At 39.6% G+C, this 19,281-nt stretch overlaps 1 protein-coding gene across 2 annotated transcripts; it reads right to left on the bottom strand.

Moving 5' to 3' along the window:
• Positions 1–5,352: 5,352 nt before the first annotated feature.
• Positions 5,353–14,295, bottom strand: kcna7 (potassium voltage-gated channel, shaker-related subfamily, member 7). Of its 2 annotated transcripts, none has more exons than XM_053618345.1 (3): positions 13,879–14,295; positions 11,820–12,532; positions 5,353–7,107 (listed from the first exon to the last, which is right to left on the bottom strand). In XM_053618345.1, exons 2-3 carry the CDS (start codon positions 12,477–12,479, stop codon positions 6,199–6,201), a joined length of 1,569 nt encoding a protein of 522 aa, XP_053474320.1. In that variant the 5' UTR covers positions 12,480–12,532; positions 13,879–14,295; the 3' UTR covers positions 5,353–6,198. The 2 variants fall into 2 exon arrangements, with proteins under 2 accessions (XP_053474320.1, XP_053474327.1); XM_053618352.1 differs by having other exon boundaries at positions 14,026–14,295.
• Positions 14,296–19,281: the final 4,986 nt, after the last annotated feature.

Raw genomic sequence — 19,281 nt, 5'->3', positions numbered from 1 at the left:
GAAGAGGACAGTGGCTTAAGTAAGATGTCGAATGAGGACTTGAACACGATGGATATAAATATAACGGATATTTCTGATGCTTACCAGCCTTTTAGCTATAGACCGCAATGGTGTTTGTAAGCAAAAAGACATGCGCGCACAACATGGCTGCTAAAACACCCGAGTAGCCGCGGAAATAGACGTGATACTCGGTTACTGAAAAATCTCTGGAGAATTTTACTTAGGAATCAGATTGACATCAGCTAAAATGTTCTCTACGTATTACTATGGATTAGCACTGAAAGACAGGGAGCTACGCTAATGCTTTTAAATGGCAAACAAACAGACTTCATATTAAACCATAATGAACCTTTACTCTCACACTATCCGTCGTTCCCCAGATGAGGACGGGTTCCCTTCTGAGTCCGGTTCCTCTCAAGGTTTCTTCCTCATATCATCTCAGGGAGTTTTTCCTCACCACCGTCACCACCGGCTCGCTCAATACGTATAAATTCACACACTTAAAATGTCTACCCTGTGTTTATATATTTCTGTCCATTGTAAAACACTCTATACAAATAACACTGAAGTGAATTGGCATAACTCTAGAGAATCCTGATGGTTTGGCATCCTGTCAGCGGCGAAAAGATGTTCATCGGTACACGAACACAACGATATGCATCTCACTGAAACTCTGAGCGTTCATACTAGAAAGGAATTTACGCTTCTAACTTTTAAGATGTAACATTTGACGATCGCACCATGGAGGACGTCGCTGTTAAATGCTGTTAGCCATGAACATGAGAAGTTAGCTAGCTAAACGTGCCCGTTATACAGTAGGCAACTCCTCAGTAAGAACGTGACCAAGTGAACTAGCGTTTCTTATAGATTTCAGGCGAGCTACGTAGGTTTTTAAAAAAGAAACAACGGAGAGAGATATACACGATGCATGTTCGCCAACTAGCTAAGCTAAGCTAAGCTTGTTCAATTCTTAGTTAGCAAGCCTACTTCACTGACATGATAGTTAGCTGAACATTTTTCTGATTCTTCCAGCCAATCATCTCCTTTTTTCCCTCTTCTTCTCATTTACTCTTCCTTTTCTGGCATCCAGACTGGTAAGTTAAGACTCTCCATGCTGAAAACAAAAGCACGACGGTTCGAAATAAACGTCCCACACGCTAGGAGTCGCCTGCCGTTTCGTGGCTATACTTCACACGTGCCTTCTCACTTCTCATCACCGCTGATACTCACGTGTTAAGGATGCGTGTGAAAATGAACCAGATCTAGACCCGACTACCACGGCCGTCACCGATCGGCTGCATGAAACTACAGCCGAGGCTAAAAAGAAATCAGCCGTAGCGTCACGTCACGCTTCCGTATACACCGTTCTGTGTGTTTTTATTACGAGCTGGCGATTAATCCAATTCAGGACGTTGAGACGGGAAATAATTTAGTGAGGCGAAGAACGTAAAGAATTAGATTAGATGATAGTACAGGATAGATTACAGAATAAATCACCGCAAGTGGAATCGTTTATTATTTGATCATAAAGACTGAGGCAATTATTTTAAAGTAAATCACATATTTATTCAGCGCTAAACAGGTTATGTTTTGGAGGGTTTTTAAAAAAAGATTTATATACAATTATGAAATCGTTTCCAGTGCTCACGAATTTTTATCCGGTTACTTATTAACTCCATTTTAATTATAATAATAATTCTTGATTATGTTAAATTCTTTCTCGTGGCAAAAAAGGGACTTTTTACATTTTTTTCCTCGCTCAAGGATACCCATCAAACGCCGTGGAATCTGCTTATTTGAAACTTGCTTCTTTTTTAAAAAAAAAAAAAAAAAAAAGTTTTTTTATTATACACAAACACTTTTTTAAATAATAAAACACCACGTTCAATAGATGAATAAATCATTTTCCACTGATCCACTGATAATGTTTACGCGCTTAACTCAATTCCGATCAAAATTCCTGAGAAAACAATATGATGCTGGCGTCACTAGCAGTTTATTTATTTGTTTGTTCGTTTGTTTATTTCGCTGCTCCTACAGGTAGCTTTAGGACACTGCAAGCTAACGAGAATCTCTTTCACAAGCAATCTAACTTCAGAATGACGTCGAATTCTTGAAGCTGATTCGACAAAAGCTGTTGATTAACTTTCTATAACAGCAGATTTGACAGGTTTATATATATATATATATATATAACTGCACTCGTTCTAATACCTTATTCTTTCTATAGTAACAGAAACGCCTGACGTACGCGTCACGTCGACAGATTAAAGAACGCGTGTAGCCGTCGATCTGTAAGGAGATGTTTGTTTAACGTTTACGGAAGGAGTCTCCAGCGTCCGCTTGGAGGTTTTCCGACATCTTATCGACTCCCGTTGTTATCGTGGGCGATTCGCTGTGGTGTAGGAGGCATCAATTACTTCGGGGATGTTCCGTTATGGGAAAGTAATCACCTTCAGGCTGGTTATTAAGGTAACTCTGTTTCATCACACCGCACTGGTGTTGATTCGTTTACTATGACGGCGTCCCGCGACCAGTGTGTGACTCCTGACACATTACATCCTTTCATATACAGAAAAATAATGCACCGTTTAATAAAGAGAACCTTAGAACGTCTCGCTTAATGATGAAAATACTCTTTATTAATTATTAAACACATTGTAAATAAGGTTCACACTGGTTCTTAGGATAAATACAACTTTTAAAAAGAATAAGCACGCAAACACACACACACACACTCACTCTCTCTCTCTCATACATACAGTACATGTACAAAGAAATCACATTAGCTTCCTTTTTCTTGATATATTGTACATTATGTGTCATTTTGTGTTCCGTTTAAGACTTTGTCCATCTTATTTCTTGATATTTCCCTCTCTCTCTCTCTCTCTCTCTCTCTCTCTCTCTCTCTCTCTCTCCTGAGTGTCCTTCGTGTATTTAGCGATGCAGACTTCTTTCCTTTCAAGTCCAAGTAAAAATTGCTTAAGCGCTATTTCCACACAGATCCAAGCATTAAGACAACTTCATAAATAGAAATAGAAATAGAAATAGTTACACAAATATAGATAAATAGTTTAAAAGTGAATGAATATACTGGTCTTGGATGTGTTGTCATTGTTGTGTGTGTGTGTGTGTGTGTGTGTGTGTGTGTGTAATAACAGTGGAAGGCCAGAGTTTAAAGGAAATGTCTGGAGGGGAAAAGGCCCATTTGTACAGTCATCGATCAGTCAGGAGATGTTTTGTTTGTACAGAAGTCTATCTGAAATCTGTTTCTCCATGCCCTGGTGTGCAGTTAGAGGGAAATAATCAACAACAGTGAACTGTATCCACCTTAAAGACCCTAAAGTGTTTTATTCCACTTACATCACAGCAATGCTCCACCAATTAGAATTTTTGCGTTCGTGAGATAATAACGTACTTTTTTTTTTATCCATTTATAGTTACTCCTCTGTACTACACTGGAGACTCCTTCCATAAATGTCAATAATAATAGACATCGCATTATATCTCTATATCAACTGTCGCACGTGTTGCAGGTTTTTTTTATTTTTATTAGCGAAGCGTTTGCGTGCAAGCCCCTGCGAAGGAGCTGTTACTATAGCAACGATAACGTACTAGAACGAGCGCATTAAAGGGGTCACATGATGCTATTTAATGTTTTCCTTTTTTTTTGGGGATGTGTAATGTATCTGTTTGTGCATGTATTAAATCTGCAGTTACAAAGCGCAGAGTCTCCCACAGAGCGATTTATTCTAGAGAGAACACTGCTCCAGACCCGCCCAAAACGCCTCGTTCGAAGTCCGGATATTATTTCCGCAAACGTCTATGTCACTGTTTGAAATATTAGCATAATCCCGCCCAAATACTAACTGCGTTGCTCAGAAGCTTAGAATCGCTTTACAAGCCTTGGAAGCTGAAGCTCGCCAATATGCTAAGGGGCGTTACATTTCCAGCACACGCTTGAGGTTTTTGGCCAATCAAAGAGCGATAGGTCAGCCGGCCAATCAGAGCACGCTGGGCTTTTCCCACAAAGAGGGGCTTTGGACAAACCGGACCTCAATCGGAGCGTTTCAGGCAGCTTGGGAATTGAGGTACTGCAATAATGTGAAAACAGTACGTTTTTTTTTAAGCATCAAAGCATGTTAATCGATTCTACTACACCCAATAAATAAAATAATGAACTTTTTAAAAAAAAAAACTTTAAAAAGCATCGTATGACCCCTTTAATATAAACCTGTCAGAGCTCAACACCTTCTGACCAATCAGATTCAGCAGCGCTGTGGTGCAATGGAAAGTAGTTTGGGTGAGATTGATTTAGATTAGCTACAGCACAAAAAAAATGAAAGAAGGAAATGTCCGGCTGATCGACGGTTTAAAACCAAAAAAAAAAAAATGGGTATCTTTCATTCTCCCCCCAGACTGTTCCTTTAAATCGGCGATGTGATGATTGCGTGAGTCCTGTAACGTCGTCTTGTTCCTGTTCCAGTTCCGTTTGTCTCTCTGTAGACATTTCTCAGTTTCTCAGTTTCTCTTTTCACTCCATCCAAGTTTCTCACATACAGCTGGACGAAAGAGTTTCTCCTCAATTTACACCTTTCTCTCTCTCTCTCTCTCTCTCTCTCTCTCTCTCTCTCTCTATATATATATATATATATATATATATATATATATATATATATATATATCATGTCAGGTCTGTTTCCATCCACATGTTTCACAAATGTTAAAATAAATATTTAGCGGAAAAACTAAGAACTGTTACGTGTAATCTAACCCTGAATAAAGTGATCCAAATCTTTCACATATTTAGTTCAGCACTGGACGTATGAATTATTTTGTAAATAACAAGAAATGGAAGGTTATAGCTGCTAGTTTTGGACGAGAATCCCTTTTAATTTCATTTTTTACGCTCACAGCAGCATCATTCATCCCATCCCGTCATTTATAAATCTGATTTTATTACCCCGTACACGCCAAACTGTCCACCTCAGCCATGTATAAATACTGTTTTGAATAATTTTTTCCTCCACGTTTCAGATTATTCACGAGAGAAAGTCGCACGTGGCCAGAGACGTTTCTTGCTATAAGTGGTATAAGCGGTCCCTTAGGGCCCCGGACCACCAGGGGGCGCTACGATTTTTAAAATAGATACGCAAAAAAAAAAGGAAAAAAGAACGCACACTTTACTATCTTTCGGCAAAAAAGGTTTACGTATCAGGCAATCCCAGGGCGCCCCCTTGTGGTGTGATTTGCATATTTATTACACATTTTACATAATTAAATTAAATGTAACTTAACATCAAAAGATTCTGAAGAAGCGAAGAAGAAAAAAACAAAGCAGAAGAGCACAAATAAAGCCAAAACACCAGTAAGAATTTAATGCTAATTAAGTAGATTTAGTCTATTTGTCCACTTTCTAGCTAGCTAGCTTGTATCTAGAGTTAGAAGTGTTCGGCTAGCATGTGCTGTTCACGCCCTTATCCGAGAAGATAACGGAGTATTCTGTTCATTCTTGCATTTAAAACAACACGATCGGTGCGTGTAGGGACCTCCGAGGAAGCTGTCGACTTAGGGGATCTAAATGTTCTGAACCGTCACTGGTAGTTTGTTGCTTGTGGGCGTGGCCTGTTCGCTGTTTAGCCAAAATATACAAGCTACAAAACTTTTTTACTTTAAATGTATTGAAGTTTGAGTTCCATCTTAATCGACTCGGCTCTGCTTCGTACTAGCTCCTTTTTCAGCTTAGATTAGCAAAGCATGCTAACTGTACTAGCTACGTACTGCAATGTCCTTCCAAGCTTTTTTGTTCTTTTCTTCGTAACTTCGTAACTCTATACACATTTAGCGACAGGATACAGTAAGAAACCACGGTGATACTGAACGTTTCGTTGTGGGGTTGGTTGAAGTTGTGCGTTAAACAGTAAATGGGGACTTGTTGCGGGTTGGGAGTAAAGTTGTGAGTGAGGAACCGAAGAAACGTCGGACCGCGCGCTCCACAGGATCGGTCCGAGGAATCGTTTAAGGCAGTTGTTGGGATTTGTTGCTTCAGTGCTTCATACCTAATTTTGTAATTTTGTCACTTGCTTGTGTGAAACGTAGGGTTAGAATTATTATTACAACGAGTGGATGGAAAGCCGTCTCTCTCTCTCTCTCTCTCTCTCTCTCTCTCTGTCTCTCTGTCTCTCTCTCTCTGTTCTTTCACACTTGGGTGACGAGCGGTTCTCCTCGGTACACGTTGCCCATTCTCTGTTCCCCAGCACAGAATCCAGCGAGTAGAGTCCCGTTCAGCGGCGCACAAATCCCTCTGCAGCTCACACCTCCTTCCAAAGGCGCGTAGTCAGGCTCATCATCTCCGTCCCCGTCCTCGTCCTCACTGTCCTCCTTCTCTTTCTCCCACAGTGACGTGTTGATGTGTGTGTACTCCTGGCTGTCCTCACACTCCATCTCACGGTGGTAGAAGTAGCTGAAGTTGGACACGATGACAGGAACAGGAAGCGAGATGGTCAGAACGCCAGCGATGGCACACATGGAGCCAACCAACTTTCCCCCCACCGTCACCGGGTACATGTCACCGTACCCGACCGTTGTCATGGACACAACGGCCCACCAGAAGGCCTCGGGGATGCTGGTGAAGGACGTGTGGGGGCTGTCGACCTCGGCGAAGTAGACGGCGCTGGAGAAGAGCACCACGCCGATGAAGAGGAAGAAGATGAGCAGTGCCAGCTCCCTCAGGCTGGCCTTCAGCGTCTGGCCCAGGATCTGCAAGCCTTTAGAGTGGCGCGACAGCTTGAAGATCCGGAAGACACGGACGAGACGGATGACGCGGATGATGGCCAGGGACATGGCCGGCGTGCCACCTTTGGACCGAGCTAGCTCCGTTCCCAGTGTGATGAAATACGGCATGATGGCGAAGAAGTCGATGATGTTCATCATGTCCTTGAAGAAGTGCATTTTGCTCGGCGAGGAGGCGAAGCGCATCAGCAGCTCGAAGGAGAACCAGCAGATGCACATCGTCTCCACGATGAAGAAGGGATCCTGGAACGGAGAGAACTGGGACATCAGCGCCGTGCTGTTTGGGTCCAAGAGGTGCGGCTGGAACATCATTTGCTAAAGACAGAAAAGAGAGAGGGAGAGAGAGATGCACTGAATAGAGCAATTCATTAGGAACATCTTAGCAAAATGTGTATACGGGGCAGAGCGAGGTGAAGAAGGAACAGAACAAAGGAGGGGAGAAAAAAAAGGTGGTGCAGGTCTAGTGGAGAATTAGGACTTCACTATTAGGCAAAACTGTGACAGGAAATAAAGAAAGAAAGAAAGAAAGAGAGAAAGGAAGACAGGAAAAAAGAAAGAAAGACAAGAAAGAATGAAAGAAAGAAAGGAAGGAAGGAAGACAGGATGAAAGACAGGAAGGCAGGAAGAAAGAAAGAAAGACAAGAAAGAATGAAAGAAAGAAAGAAAGAAAGACAGGAAGAAAGAAAGAAAGAAAGAAAGAAAGACAGGAAGAAAGAAAGAAAGAAAGAAAGAAAGAAAGAAAGACAGGAAGAAAGAAAGAAAGAAAGAAAGAAAGGAAGAAAGACAGGAAGAAAGAAAGAAAGAAAGGAAGAAAGACAGGAAGAAAGAAAGAAAGAAAGAAAGAAAGGAAGAAAGACAGGAAGAAAGAAAGAAAGAAAGAAAGAAAGGAAGAAAGACAGGAAGAAAGAAAGAAAGAAAGAAAGAAAGGAAGGAATGAAGACAGGATGAAAGACAGGAAGGCAGGAAGAAAGAAAGAAAGACAAGAAAGAATGAAAGAAAGACAAGAAAGAAAGAAAGAAAGAAAGACAGGAAGAAAGAAAGAAAGACAAGAAAGAAAGAAAGACAGGAAGAAAGAAAGAAAGACAAGAAAGAAAGAAAGACAGGAAGAAAGAAAGAAAGAAAGAAAGAAAGACAGGAAGAAAGAAAGAAAGAAAGACAGGAAGGAAGGAAAGAAGTGAGTTTATTTTCCAATAACTGCACGTCCTGACAATGTATTCTTCTTATAGCACAGCGCTTTGCCATTTGTATTCCTTAAAGAACGCGACTCATCTTACTTTTATCCATTTATAGTTACATTTAACGTTGTGGAACGTCTGTGAAGTTCCGGTTCTCACTTACATGATAGCAGCTATAAACACCATCCAATCTCATGTGTGGGAAAAATGAAAACGGAAATTGTTTCTTTATTAAGGTTAGCAGGAATAACCTGTGTGTGTGTGTGTGTGTGTGTGTGTGTGTGTGTGTGTGTGTGTGTGTGTGTGTGTGTGTATCAAAGGCCAGGACACGCAGGCCAGAGATTATTTTAGACTTGTCATTAAACTCGATCCATGGAGATTGACAGCAACGAACTGGAAGAGATGGGAAGGGGCGGGAAAACGGAATGTGTGTGTGTGTGTGTGTGGGTGGGTGAGAGAGAGAGAGAGAGAGAGAGAGAGAGAGAGAGAGAGGTAAGACGTTTACTGTATCAGTTTAGTTTCCGAACTGCTGTGCCAAATATCGATGAAGAGAGAGACAGAGAGAGCGAGAGAGAGAGAGAGAGAGAGAGAGAGAGAGGGAAAGGTGGAGCGAGCACGTTCTCTGGTTACATCTTAGGGATCTAAGGTTGCTAAATATAGAGCAAGGAAAACCCTCAAAGCACGTCAACGTAGAAATGAGAACATACACACACACACACACTCTCTCTCTCTCTCTCTCTCTCTCTCACACACACACTCTTTCTCTCACACACTCTCTCTCTCTCACACTCTCTCTCTCTGAAACAGGTGATGTGATGTGAGATGTGCTGAATGTGAACACACACACACACACACACACACACACACGTTTCACAAGCACTAATGGCTGTGTATGGATATGCATTGACATAAGTTTTTGCCATGTATATGTACATGTACGTATGTGATTGGTGGTCAGGTGTTGATTAATTCTCTAGAACAGCGGCTCTGACAGTAGCGCATGTTTGTATTAATGCGCTCGTTCTGATACATTACGGTTTCTATAGTAACGGCTCGTTCGCAGGGACGCATTCGGCAGACGCTCCGCATAAAAGGATTAAAAATCGTTGACGTGGTGAAGTTTTCTGTAAGGAGACGTTTATTTAACGTGTATGGAAGGAGTCTCCAGTGTCAGGCTGTGTTGTTGTTGTTGTTGTCGTCATTGTTGTCATTGTTGTTGCCTTATTCAAGAGAGAGAATAAAGATGTGACAAATTCTGGCACAAACCTCACTTGTGGGCGGGGCTTAAGAGCAGATTTACTCTCATTGGCTAGTGAGATTTGGATCGACAGCTCGAGTGTCCAGCTGAGGAGCAGGATGACGGCGTTGATGATGACGACGATGACGACGCTCCGTGCCATCAGTCGCATGAGAATACTCAAACCTCGAATATTAATTACGAACTAATATACTGACTCAGTAAGAAAGTCAGTGATTTCCACTACAAAGTACAAACACTAGAACTATACAGAGAACCGCATCCAGAACGTTCTCCTCAATGTACGCCACTGATAGTCTGTACTTCCTGGTCAGGGAGCTGTCCATCCAAATCTCACTAGCCAATGAGAGTAAATCACTACTAAGCCCTGCCCACATGTGAGATTTGTGCCAGCGAACATAAACTTGCGTAATTCTGTGCAAAATCTACTGTAATTTTTAAAAATCGCACGCTCCTCCGAGTATTGTAGCGTTTGCTTGCTTTTGCGTTCATTTCTGCGATTGCGAAATCACGAAATCCTGGAGGGACTAACACACACACACACACACACACACATATCACCTAATTACAGTCTGTATTTATTGTCTGAAAATATTTCGCAAAGTCACTATGCTCTTAAGCACTTTTATTATTTTTATAAAATAGCTATTTTGCATAAGGACCTCTATTCTTGGGGAGGACTGCAAAAGGGTGCCATTTTTTTATATCCCTTTTACTGTATGTAATTTTATTCAAGACAACACTGTTTCATTAACAAAAACTACGACACAAATGTTCAGGTATTAAGTATTAGGAAAGCCCCCAATACCCCCCAACCCCCCCCCCCCACACACACACACACACACACACACACAACAGAACGTAAACAACAGCTAAATAAAATAGCAAACAACCTTCAAAATAAAAAATACAAGCTCAAACACAACACCATTTTCAAAAAAAAGAAAAAAAAGACAAAAAAAAAAGGTCAGAACCGATTGGACGTAAGTGAAAAGAAATTCCTCCCGTCGTATCCAGAGGAACGAATGAGGACGCTTCGCAGACTATACCTGCTGCTCGTTTGCTAACGTTAAAGTTTTGAGAAAGTTCAAGAAACACGCTGTGATATTCCTTAATTATTCCTGGGACATGAAATAGCAAACTGTTTGATGACAGCGATGTTATTTTTGTGGTAAAATTATTTTATCTCCTCTTTAAAAATAAATGCTTTTTGTAGTGACTGTGTTGTTCGGCTAAAATAATACTAACTAGCCAGAGCTAGCATAAGCTGATGCTAGCTGATGATACTAACTAAAGTAATTAAAGTCACTGAGGATTTAATAACGATTTCATGACCTTGATTTAGTATCTCATGGCATCATTAACTGTCAGAATTTATTTATTTATTTATTTTAAAATAATATGCTGGATCAGGTGCTATTTTCTAAGCCACTGAATAATGATTATTGTGATAATTACAGCTCGGACAATTCACGCAGTAATACATTTGCAATTTACTAGACTCCTGTTAGATTTACTGCACTGCAAGTTTATCTTGTATCGACAGCAAAGAAAAAAAAAAACCTTCGGTCCGTATCTTCTATCCCTGATTTTTTTTTTTTCAGGTTTAAAGACTCGAGAAGCCCTTATTCGGATTATTTTATCAGCGGGACGTCGGTAATGAATGTTAGACACGTCAAAGACATTTCCACAGGAGGAGCGTGTTTCTAGCGGGTTGTATTTTCCAACATGGCGCCCAACAAGCGCTCGGAGAGGCACCGGAGTTCAGAAGAGACGCAGGGTTTCAGTTTGTTTCAGTTTGGAGCGAACCAAAGTTCCAGGAACGGTTTCAAAAATACCGTAAAACAATATTCACAAAGTATACAAGAAGCGTCCGTTTTTTGTTTTTGTTTCGCGACTCGGGAAGTGTTTCATATCTGGGGAGGGTCGCCGAGACTAAATACAGCAAGTAGCAGCAAACAAACGTCTTTTTGGTGCCTGCAAAACAAAAAACTCCAGACAAAACGATCAGACGAGAGCTGAGTTTGGAGAAATAAATGATTCGGCCTGTTATTTTCTCCGAGGGGGACGGAGAAAAACGCAGACATGGCTGAAATAAAATCGTAGAGTAGCGCGTGTAAAATAGGAGATTATCCCAGTACCCCATGTACATTTAATCCCATACAGATAGGGCTTCAAATGCTTTTTCTTAAGGAAAATCTGGCAACCTCGGAGGTGTAAACTACACACAGGTGATTTTAATGATCTCGCAGAAATCCCCGAAGCAGCTGCGTAACCCGACTCTGAATACGCATAACTTTCCCCATGTAAGTATTTGACTTTGGACTTTAAGTTTAACTTTGAATACAGCCCTGTGTGTGTGTGTGTGTGTGTGTGTGTGTGTGTGTGTGTGTGTATAGTTAAAGGACATCTATGTGCTGAATACTAACGTAATCTCATAATCCGTAATCATGATCAAATTTAATCTCAGCTGCCATTACTTATGGCTACATCAAGTGATGTAGGTACACAAGACCCCTCCCCTTCCACGGTGCATGATGGGACTTGATTGGTTCGGTAAATACAGTTCATTACTCATACTTTTCCCTTCTCACCTCTCTCATTTCTTTCTCAAGCCTGAAGTCGGGCAGCGTCTCGAGACAGAAGATGACGATGGACACCACGATGACCATGACGCTGATGATGGCGATGATGCGGGCGCCACCGGACGACTCGGGGTGCTCGAACAGCATCCACAGCTTCCTCTGGATCTCGTTCTGCGGCAGCGGCCTGGGCTCCTCTTTGGGGAAACCCTCATCGTCCTTGAAACGGCTCATGACCTCATCGCCGAGCTCGTAGAAGCGCAGCTCGTCCATGAAGATGTCCAGAGGCACGTTGGCCGGCCGGCGTAGGCGCCCTCCGGACTGGTAGAAGTACAGGATGGCGTCGAAGCAGAAGCGGTTGCGGTCCAGGAAGAGCTCGTTGCGGAGTGGGTCGAAATAGCGCAGGCGCCGCCGGGGGTCGCCGAGCAGCGAGTTGGGAAACTGCGCCAACGTGCGCAGCTGCGTCTCGTACCTCATCCCTGAGACGTTGATGGCCAGGCGCTCGCTCAGCGCCCATCCTCCTGACCTCCGGCTCTCTCTCTTACCCTTCTCCTTCTTCCCTCCTTCGTGTTCCTTCTCACCCTTCTCGGCCTTGTTGCGCTGCTCTTTGCTCCTCTTGTCGCTCTCGTTCTCTGCCGTCCCGCCGTCGTCTCCTCCTCCACGACTGTCCATCTTCACTCCTTCACCAGGACCTCACAGCGTTGCTCCAGGCTGGACGTTTCTCCCTGCCAGAGCAGAAATGCAACCATGTCACTTGAGCATGATACTCCCAGGCCAGAGTGAATGCCTCATGCCAAACAAGATGACCTCTGAGTGTGTGAACAGAGCGTGCGGCAAACTCACACACACACACACACACACACACACACACACACACTGCAGATATTAAATCTTACTTGACTAGCTCTTACTCTTGCTCTTAATTAAGTGCTTACTTCAGCTAATTCTGATTAGAACATATGCACACTCGTCTACATTACGCAACATTCGTGAGAAGATTCAGAAGCGAACATTTTAACAGTTCATGAGGCAACGTCGCTGTTTCTCAAAATAGAACCAAAGAAATTTTACTCGAGTCAAAACAAAAACATTATCACGGCCGTACGGTGTAATAAAAGTCTTTCATATTCGAAAGAAAATAATTTGTTGAAAGTCAAATGAATTTTTTAAGAGACTGGATTTTTTTTTCTAAAATCCTATTGAAAATATATTTTTGATATTATAAAGCCATAAGACGATTTTTTTCCCCCCACTTGATAAACAGCTACTATGTGCTAGCGCAACACAAATGCCACATTTGTTGAGCAATGCGAAAGCACAGTGTTATTGAGCGACTGCTGGTTAAATCGTTAAATTATAAAAGCACTAATACACTTCGCGCGTAATGTAAACGAAATACATAAACTTCAGATTCCAAAAAATGGAAATAAATTGGCTTTAACATTTTAAAGGTTGAGTAATTCACATTATGTACAAAGTGTATTTTATATATATGAAACACAGTATACTGTATATCATGATATTCAGGTTTTCGAAAGGCCTATTTAATGCCTTAAAGCACATCCAGTCTAACACAACATCCAATCAGGAATGAGAAAAGCTCTAAGGAGACGTACAATATTTCCGAAAAGTGTGTTATGATGTAAAGTATCACAAAGATTTACATTATTTTGTCGTACGGTATTGTCTGGTAGTAAATCAGCACCAAATGCTTCTCAGTACATTATCACTATATGAAACATATATACGTACGTATATACATCCAGAATTTTTCATAATAAAACATATCATATAATTTGCAAACACACACACACACGCACGCACACGCACACGCACACACACACTGCCAGCTGTGATCTAAAGTATACCGTAAACACCATAATCCTCCGAAGCATGTTGGCAGAACAGCTTCAAATGTTAGTACGCGGGTCACGCACTCACGTTTCCATTTATAGATTTAAAAACGATTAAATTGGTCGTTTCTGTAAAACCCAGATCGATATTAAAAATGTCTGAATCTTTTCCCATGAGCAGGTGTTTGGTTAGAACGGGTTCTCGTAGCTGTACTCACGACAAGCCGATTAAAAAACTTCAGGAAGAAGTGTGTCCAGGTGGTGTGCCAGCACTGTATCACTGTATCTCCTGTAGATATGGACTAAATCATGCGCTCTGTTTTCTTGACTACGTCCACAACGCCGTGAACCATGTGTCCCCGCACCTCCATGTCCATCAGTCTGTCAGTGTCCTGCAGGGGGCGTCCCGTCCCGTCCCGTTTTCCACCCTCAGCTTAGTCGGACACTCAGAAGCTGTTTGTTAGACGAACACCTCTCAAGTCTCTCAAGTCTCTGGTCTCTCGCTGCCTCTTCCACTTGGGAATGCTGTCATGTCGAAATTCAATCCAGGTTCCCTCACCCCGAGCTCCCCGTAAACGCCAGGCCTAATTTAAAAGGTCACACTCGTTTTCTCTTCCTGCTGCATCTTCCTTCTGCTGTCACTACTTCTTATTCTTTATTCTTTATTCTATCTGCACCGATCCGATACCCGGTACAAAATGGTGGATCTGATATCTGGTAAAACATGTTGGTTATCGGATCCTGTAACGCCTGGGATTGTATTTGGAAGTGAAATGTATTTTTGGAAACAAATGTTTACATTTTTATATATAAGTTGCTCTATTTAGTCTACTCTTTTTATACTTTAGATTTTATCATATTTATTATATTTACAGCGTAGGTTATTTCTGTGCGAATGATGTTCACTCTGATTTTTGTGTGAGAAAATGTAAAGCTCAGTAGATTTTAAAGAAAACTCTGTCGGATAAGTTACGGTATCATTCGATAGTCAAAGTTTCAGAATCGGTGTCAGGAAAGAAAAAGTTCTATCGTGTCATCTCTAGTGTTTATTATTCAGTAAAAGTTATTTGACATGTTACGACACAATATGATATGATGTAATACAATATGATATGATACAATAATATATGATATATGATATGATATGATACGATGCAGTACAATATATGATACAATATGACAGGGTTAAGATATGATATGATCAAATATGATACGATGCGATACGATACGATATGGTGTGATACGATACGATATGGTGTGATATGATACGATATGGTACGCTAAAATATGATACGAGGCGATACAATATGATACGGTGCGATATGATACGACATGATACGACACGATACGATACGATGCGATAAGATGCGTTGTGATGCGATACGATATGATACGATGCGATATGATATAATGCGATGCAATATGATACGATGAAATATGATACGAGGCAATACGATATCATACGATGCGATATGATACGATATGATACGATACGATGCGATGAGATGCGTCGTGATGCGATATGATGCGATATGATACAATAAAATATGATCCGAGGTGATACGATATGATATGATGCGATATGATACGATGCGATATGATATGATGCGATATGATACGATAAAATATGATACGAGGCGATACTATATGATACGGTGAGATATGATACGATATGATATGATACGATACGATGCAATATGATACGATGCGATATGATACGATATGATGGGATGAGATGCGTTGTGATGCAATATGATATGATAAAATATGATACAAGGCAATACGATATGGTGTGATATGATACGATATGATACGATACGATGCGATGAGATGCGTTTTGATTTGATACGATATGATACGATGCGATATGATACGATAAAATATTATACGGTACGATGCGATGAGATGCGTTGTGGTGCGATGTGATATGATACGATGTGATATGATACAATATGATATGATACGATGTGATATGATACGATGTGATATGATACGATAAAATATGATATGATACGATGTGATGAGATGCGTTGTGATATGATACGATGTGATATGATACGATGTGATATGATACAATATGATATGATATGATGTGATATGATACGATGTGATATGATACAATAAAATATGATATGATACGATGTGATGAGATGCGATGTGATATGATACGATGTGATATGATACGATGCGATATGATACGATAAAATATGATACGATACGATGCGATGAGATGCGTTGTGATGCGATGTGATGCGATGTGATATGATACAATGTGATATGATACGATATGATACGATGTGATATGATACGATGTGATATGATACAGTGTGATATGATACAATACGATATGATACGATGTGATTTGATATGATGTGATATGATACAATACGATATGATACGATATGATATGATATGATACGATATGATATGATATGATGTGATATGAAACGATGTGATATGATACAATACGATATGATACGATGTGATATGATACGATGTGATTTGATACGATGTGATTTGATACGATGTGATATGATACGATACAATGCGATATGACACGATACGTGATATGATATGATACGATGTGATATGATACAATACACGATACATGTGATATGATATGATATGATATGATATGATACAATACGATATGATATGATATGATACGATATGATATGATACGATGTGATATGATACGATGTGATATGATACAATACGATATGATATGATACGATGTGATATGATACAATACGATATGATATGATACGATGTGATATGATACGATGTGATATGATACAATACGATATGATATGATATGATACGATGTGATATGATACGATATCATATATGATACGATGTGATATGATCCGATACAATATGATATGATATGATATGATATGATACGATGTGATATGATACAATACGATATGATAAGATATGATATGATACGATGTGATATGATACGATGTGATATGATACAATACGATATGATATGATATGATATGATACGATGTGATATGATACGATATCATATATGATACGATGTGATATGATCCGATACAATATGATATGATATGATATGATAAGATATGATATGATACGATGTGATATGATACGATACGATGCGATATGATACGATACATGATATGATATGATATGATATGATATGATATGATATGATATGATGCGACATTTCAGTAAAATAACCCAGAAACATCGAGTTCAACACCTGTGTTGAACGAGTCTGAGTCAGAGCACGTTTTCCACTCGGAATTTGAACCGTCCTCTTCTGGAGGAAGACAAATTCCTAAAACAAATTCCTCCTCAAGCACAATGACATCACAAACTGTCCATTTGAACTCCGTTTAAATAGCACATGGATATTTTATTACATTTTTTCATGCATAAACTATTATAAAACATATCCAGAATCTACAACTCAAATGTATTTTAAACATTTAAAAGTAACTGAGATTCAGAGGCAAGTAAAATGAGGCAAAAATCTTACTAGTGAAAAATTCTTGCAATACCTACGTTTATTCACAATTTAGGGCTGAAATATTACAGAACATTTCTTTAAAATATCCTAAATGTATATTCATAGAGCATATGTTTTTACAAATATAGTAATTATGCAGTTTAGCACAATTTATATGATGTCTTATTAAAAAAGCTAATAATGTTATAGTTAGACCTAATATAGTTTTGTTTTTTTTAATTAAACATTGATAACTTTATTTTTTTAAGCTGTCAGCCATGTTGGATTGAAAAGAGCAACACTTAATGTATTAAAGATTAGACTAAGACTGGAGTGGTATCCAAATATCCACAGCAAACCTGGGTTCATTGCGAAGTCTGGCCTCTGCGTTCATCCAGTGACGAGTCTTTAGGTCCGATCGATATTCTGGTTTTGAGTTTGTGTTCCTGCATAGTTTACGAGTTTAATCCTTGTCTCTTTGACGGTCGTCTGACCCCGAGCTTGCTTTGTCCTCTTGGGTTGTCTCTACATTTGCATCCAAACCCTGAGCGATCCTGTGACGACCACAACATTTGAGTAATCTCGCACAACACACACACACACTGAATTATGTCTGGTGTATACATTAAATACATTCACTAACTCATCTTCAGTAACCGCTTTGTCCTGGTCAGAGATGTGGTGTATCCGGAGCTAATCTTAGAAACTCTGTGTGCAGGATATTACTTCAATTTTAAATACATATAAATGAATATTTCTCCTTATTGTGTATTTTTTGTGAATATTTCTCCTTATTGTGTATTTTTCAGTACAAATATCTGCTATTAGCTACATTCTGTATTTATCTAGCCAGTTTGAATCGTATTTAACATGAAAGCTAGGCTATGTCGTCATAGCGAGTTAGCTGTTGGAATTAGCTGTAGTTCATGTTCGCCTATATTCATTGGTTATTTTGGAGGACGTCGCACTAATTTACCAACTTTTACGCCAAAACGTCAGAGAACGGATATGAAGTTATCAACCTAAGTAGGCTAATTAGCACTTAATTGATTAGCCTAATTTAATAACCTAGTATTAGTATTGAACTTTTTAGTTATTTACCTTGACTACTGGTCTACACAGTATGCTATTTAGCCAAATGTTACCTTACTTGCTAGTGCCCCTGTAACTAGTTAGCCCAAGAGCTTAATTATTATCTCATGGCTAATTTTATTGGTTAATGATATTCATTAAAACCCTCATCATTTATTTAGATATCTACTTTGAACATAGATAGCGAAAATGAATTCAACAACAACAACAACACACCACAACCACCTCAGGGGAAGTGCTGGGTAAAAGGAATTGTATTAATTAGTTCAGAAGTTTTTTCCTCAATTACTGTATCTACAGTACACAATGAGTCCACAGTGCTAGCTAACTGATTAGCATGCCATATAACATGGACATAAAAAGTCTCTACGCCAAGATAAATCATGTCAGATGTTTTCTCACCTTTATTGTGATATAGCAACCGACAAAATTCAAATGAAAAACAAATTTTTTTATTATTTTTAATAATTTAATTATAATAATAATAATATAATATAATATACAATAATATATTATTATAATAATTTTTAACATTCTAGGGGAAAATAAAGAATTCATTTTTTTTTTAACAAAAACGTACAATAACCTGCTTGCATAAAAGCAGTAAATTAAATTATACAGACTTAAATAAATCTTTGAACAAATAAATACATGCAAATATGCGTTTATTCTTAGAATGTTTTGAACAAAATTTGAATGTAGAAAAATTATGGCGGACAAAAACTCCTGTTTTATTTCTGAATCATAAACAATGCAAAACAACATGCTTTTTGTCTGTATAAAACTAAATCAATTTAAAAAATGGCTGTGAACAGAGGTTTAGTACTGTAAACAACATGTACGACAGGTTCACTATTCGTAAAATAAATAATATATAAATAATAAATTAATAAATGTTTAAATTGGTGGCTTAGTGGTTAGCATGTTCGCTTCACACCGTGGCCCTGTGTGTGCGGAGTTTGCATGTTCTCCCCGTGCTGCGGGGGTTTCCTCCGGGTACTCCGGTCTCCTCCCCCCAGTCCAACGACATGCTGATTGGCATGTCCAAAGT

Source organism: Ictalurus furcatus, chromosome 2, assembly GCF_023375685.1.
Source record: "Ictalurus furcatus strain D&B chromosome 2, Billie_1.0, whole genome shotgun sequence".
NCBI lineage: Eukaryota > Metazoa > Chordata > Actinopteri > Siluriformes > Ictaluridae > Ictalurus > Ictalurus furcatus.
This window is presented reverse-complemented; position numbering and strand designations above follow the sequence as displayed.

Bases quoted from the DNA above. Each gene is read 5' to 3' on its own strand.
- kcna7 (XM_053618345.1), bottom strand. From the start codon at position 12,479: ATGGACAGTCGTGGAGGAGGAGACGACGGCGGGACGGCAGAGAACGAG. The intron at 7,108-11,819 runs GTGAGAAGGGAA...TTCTGTCTTTAG, and splicing joins TTGAGAAAGAAATGAGAGAG to CAAATGATGTTCCAGCCGCA.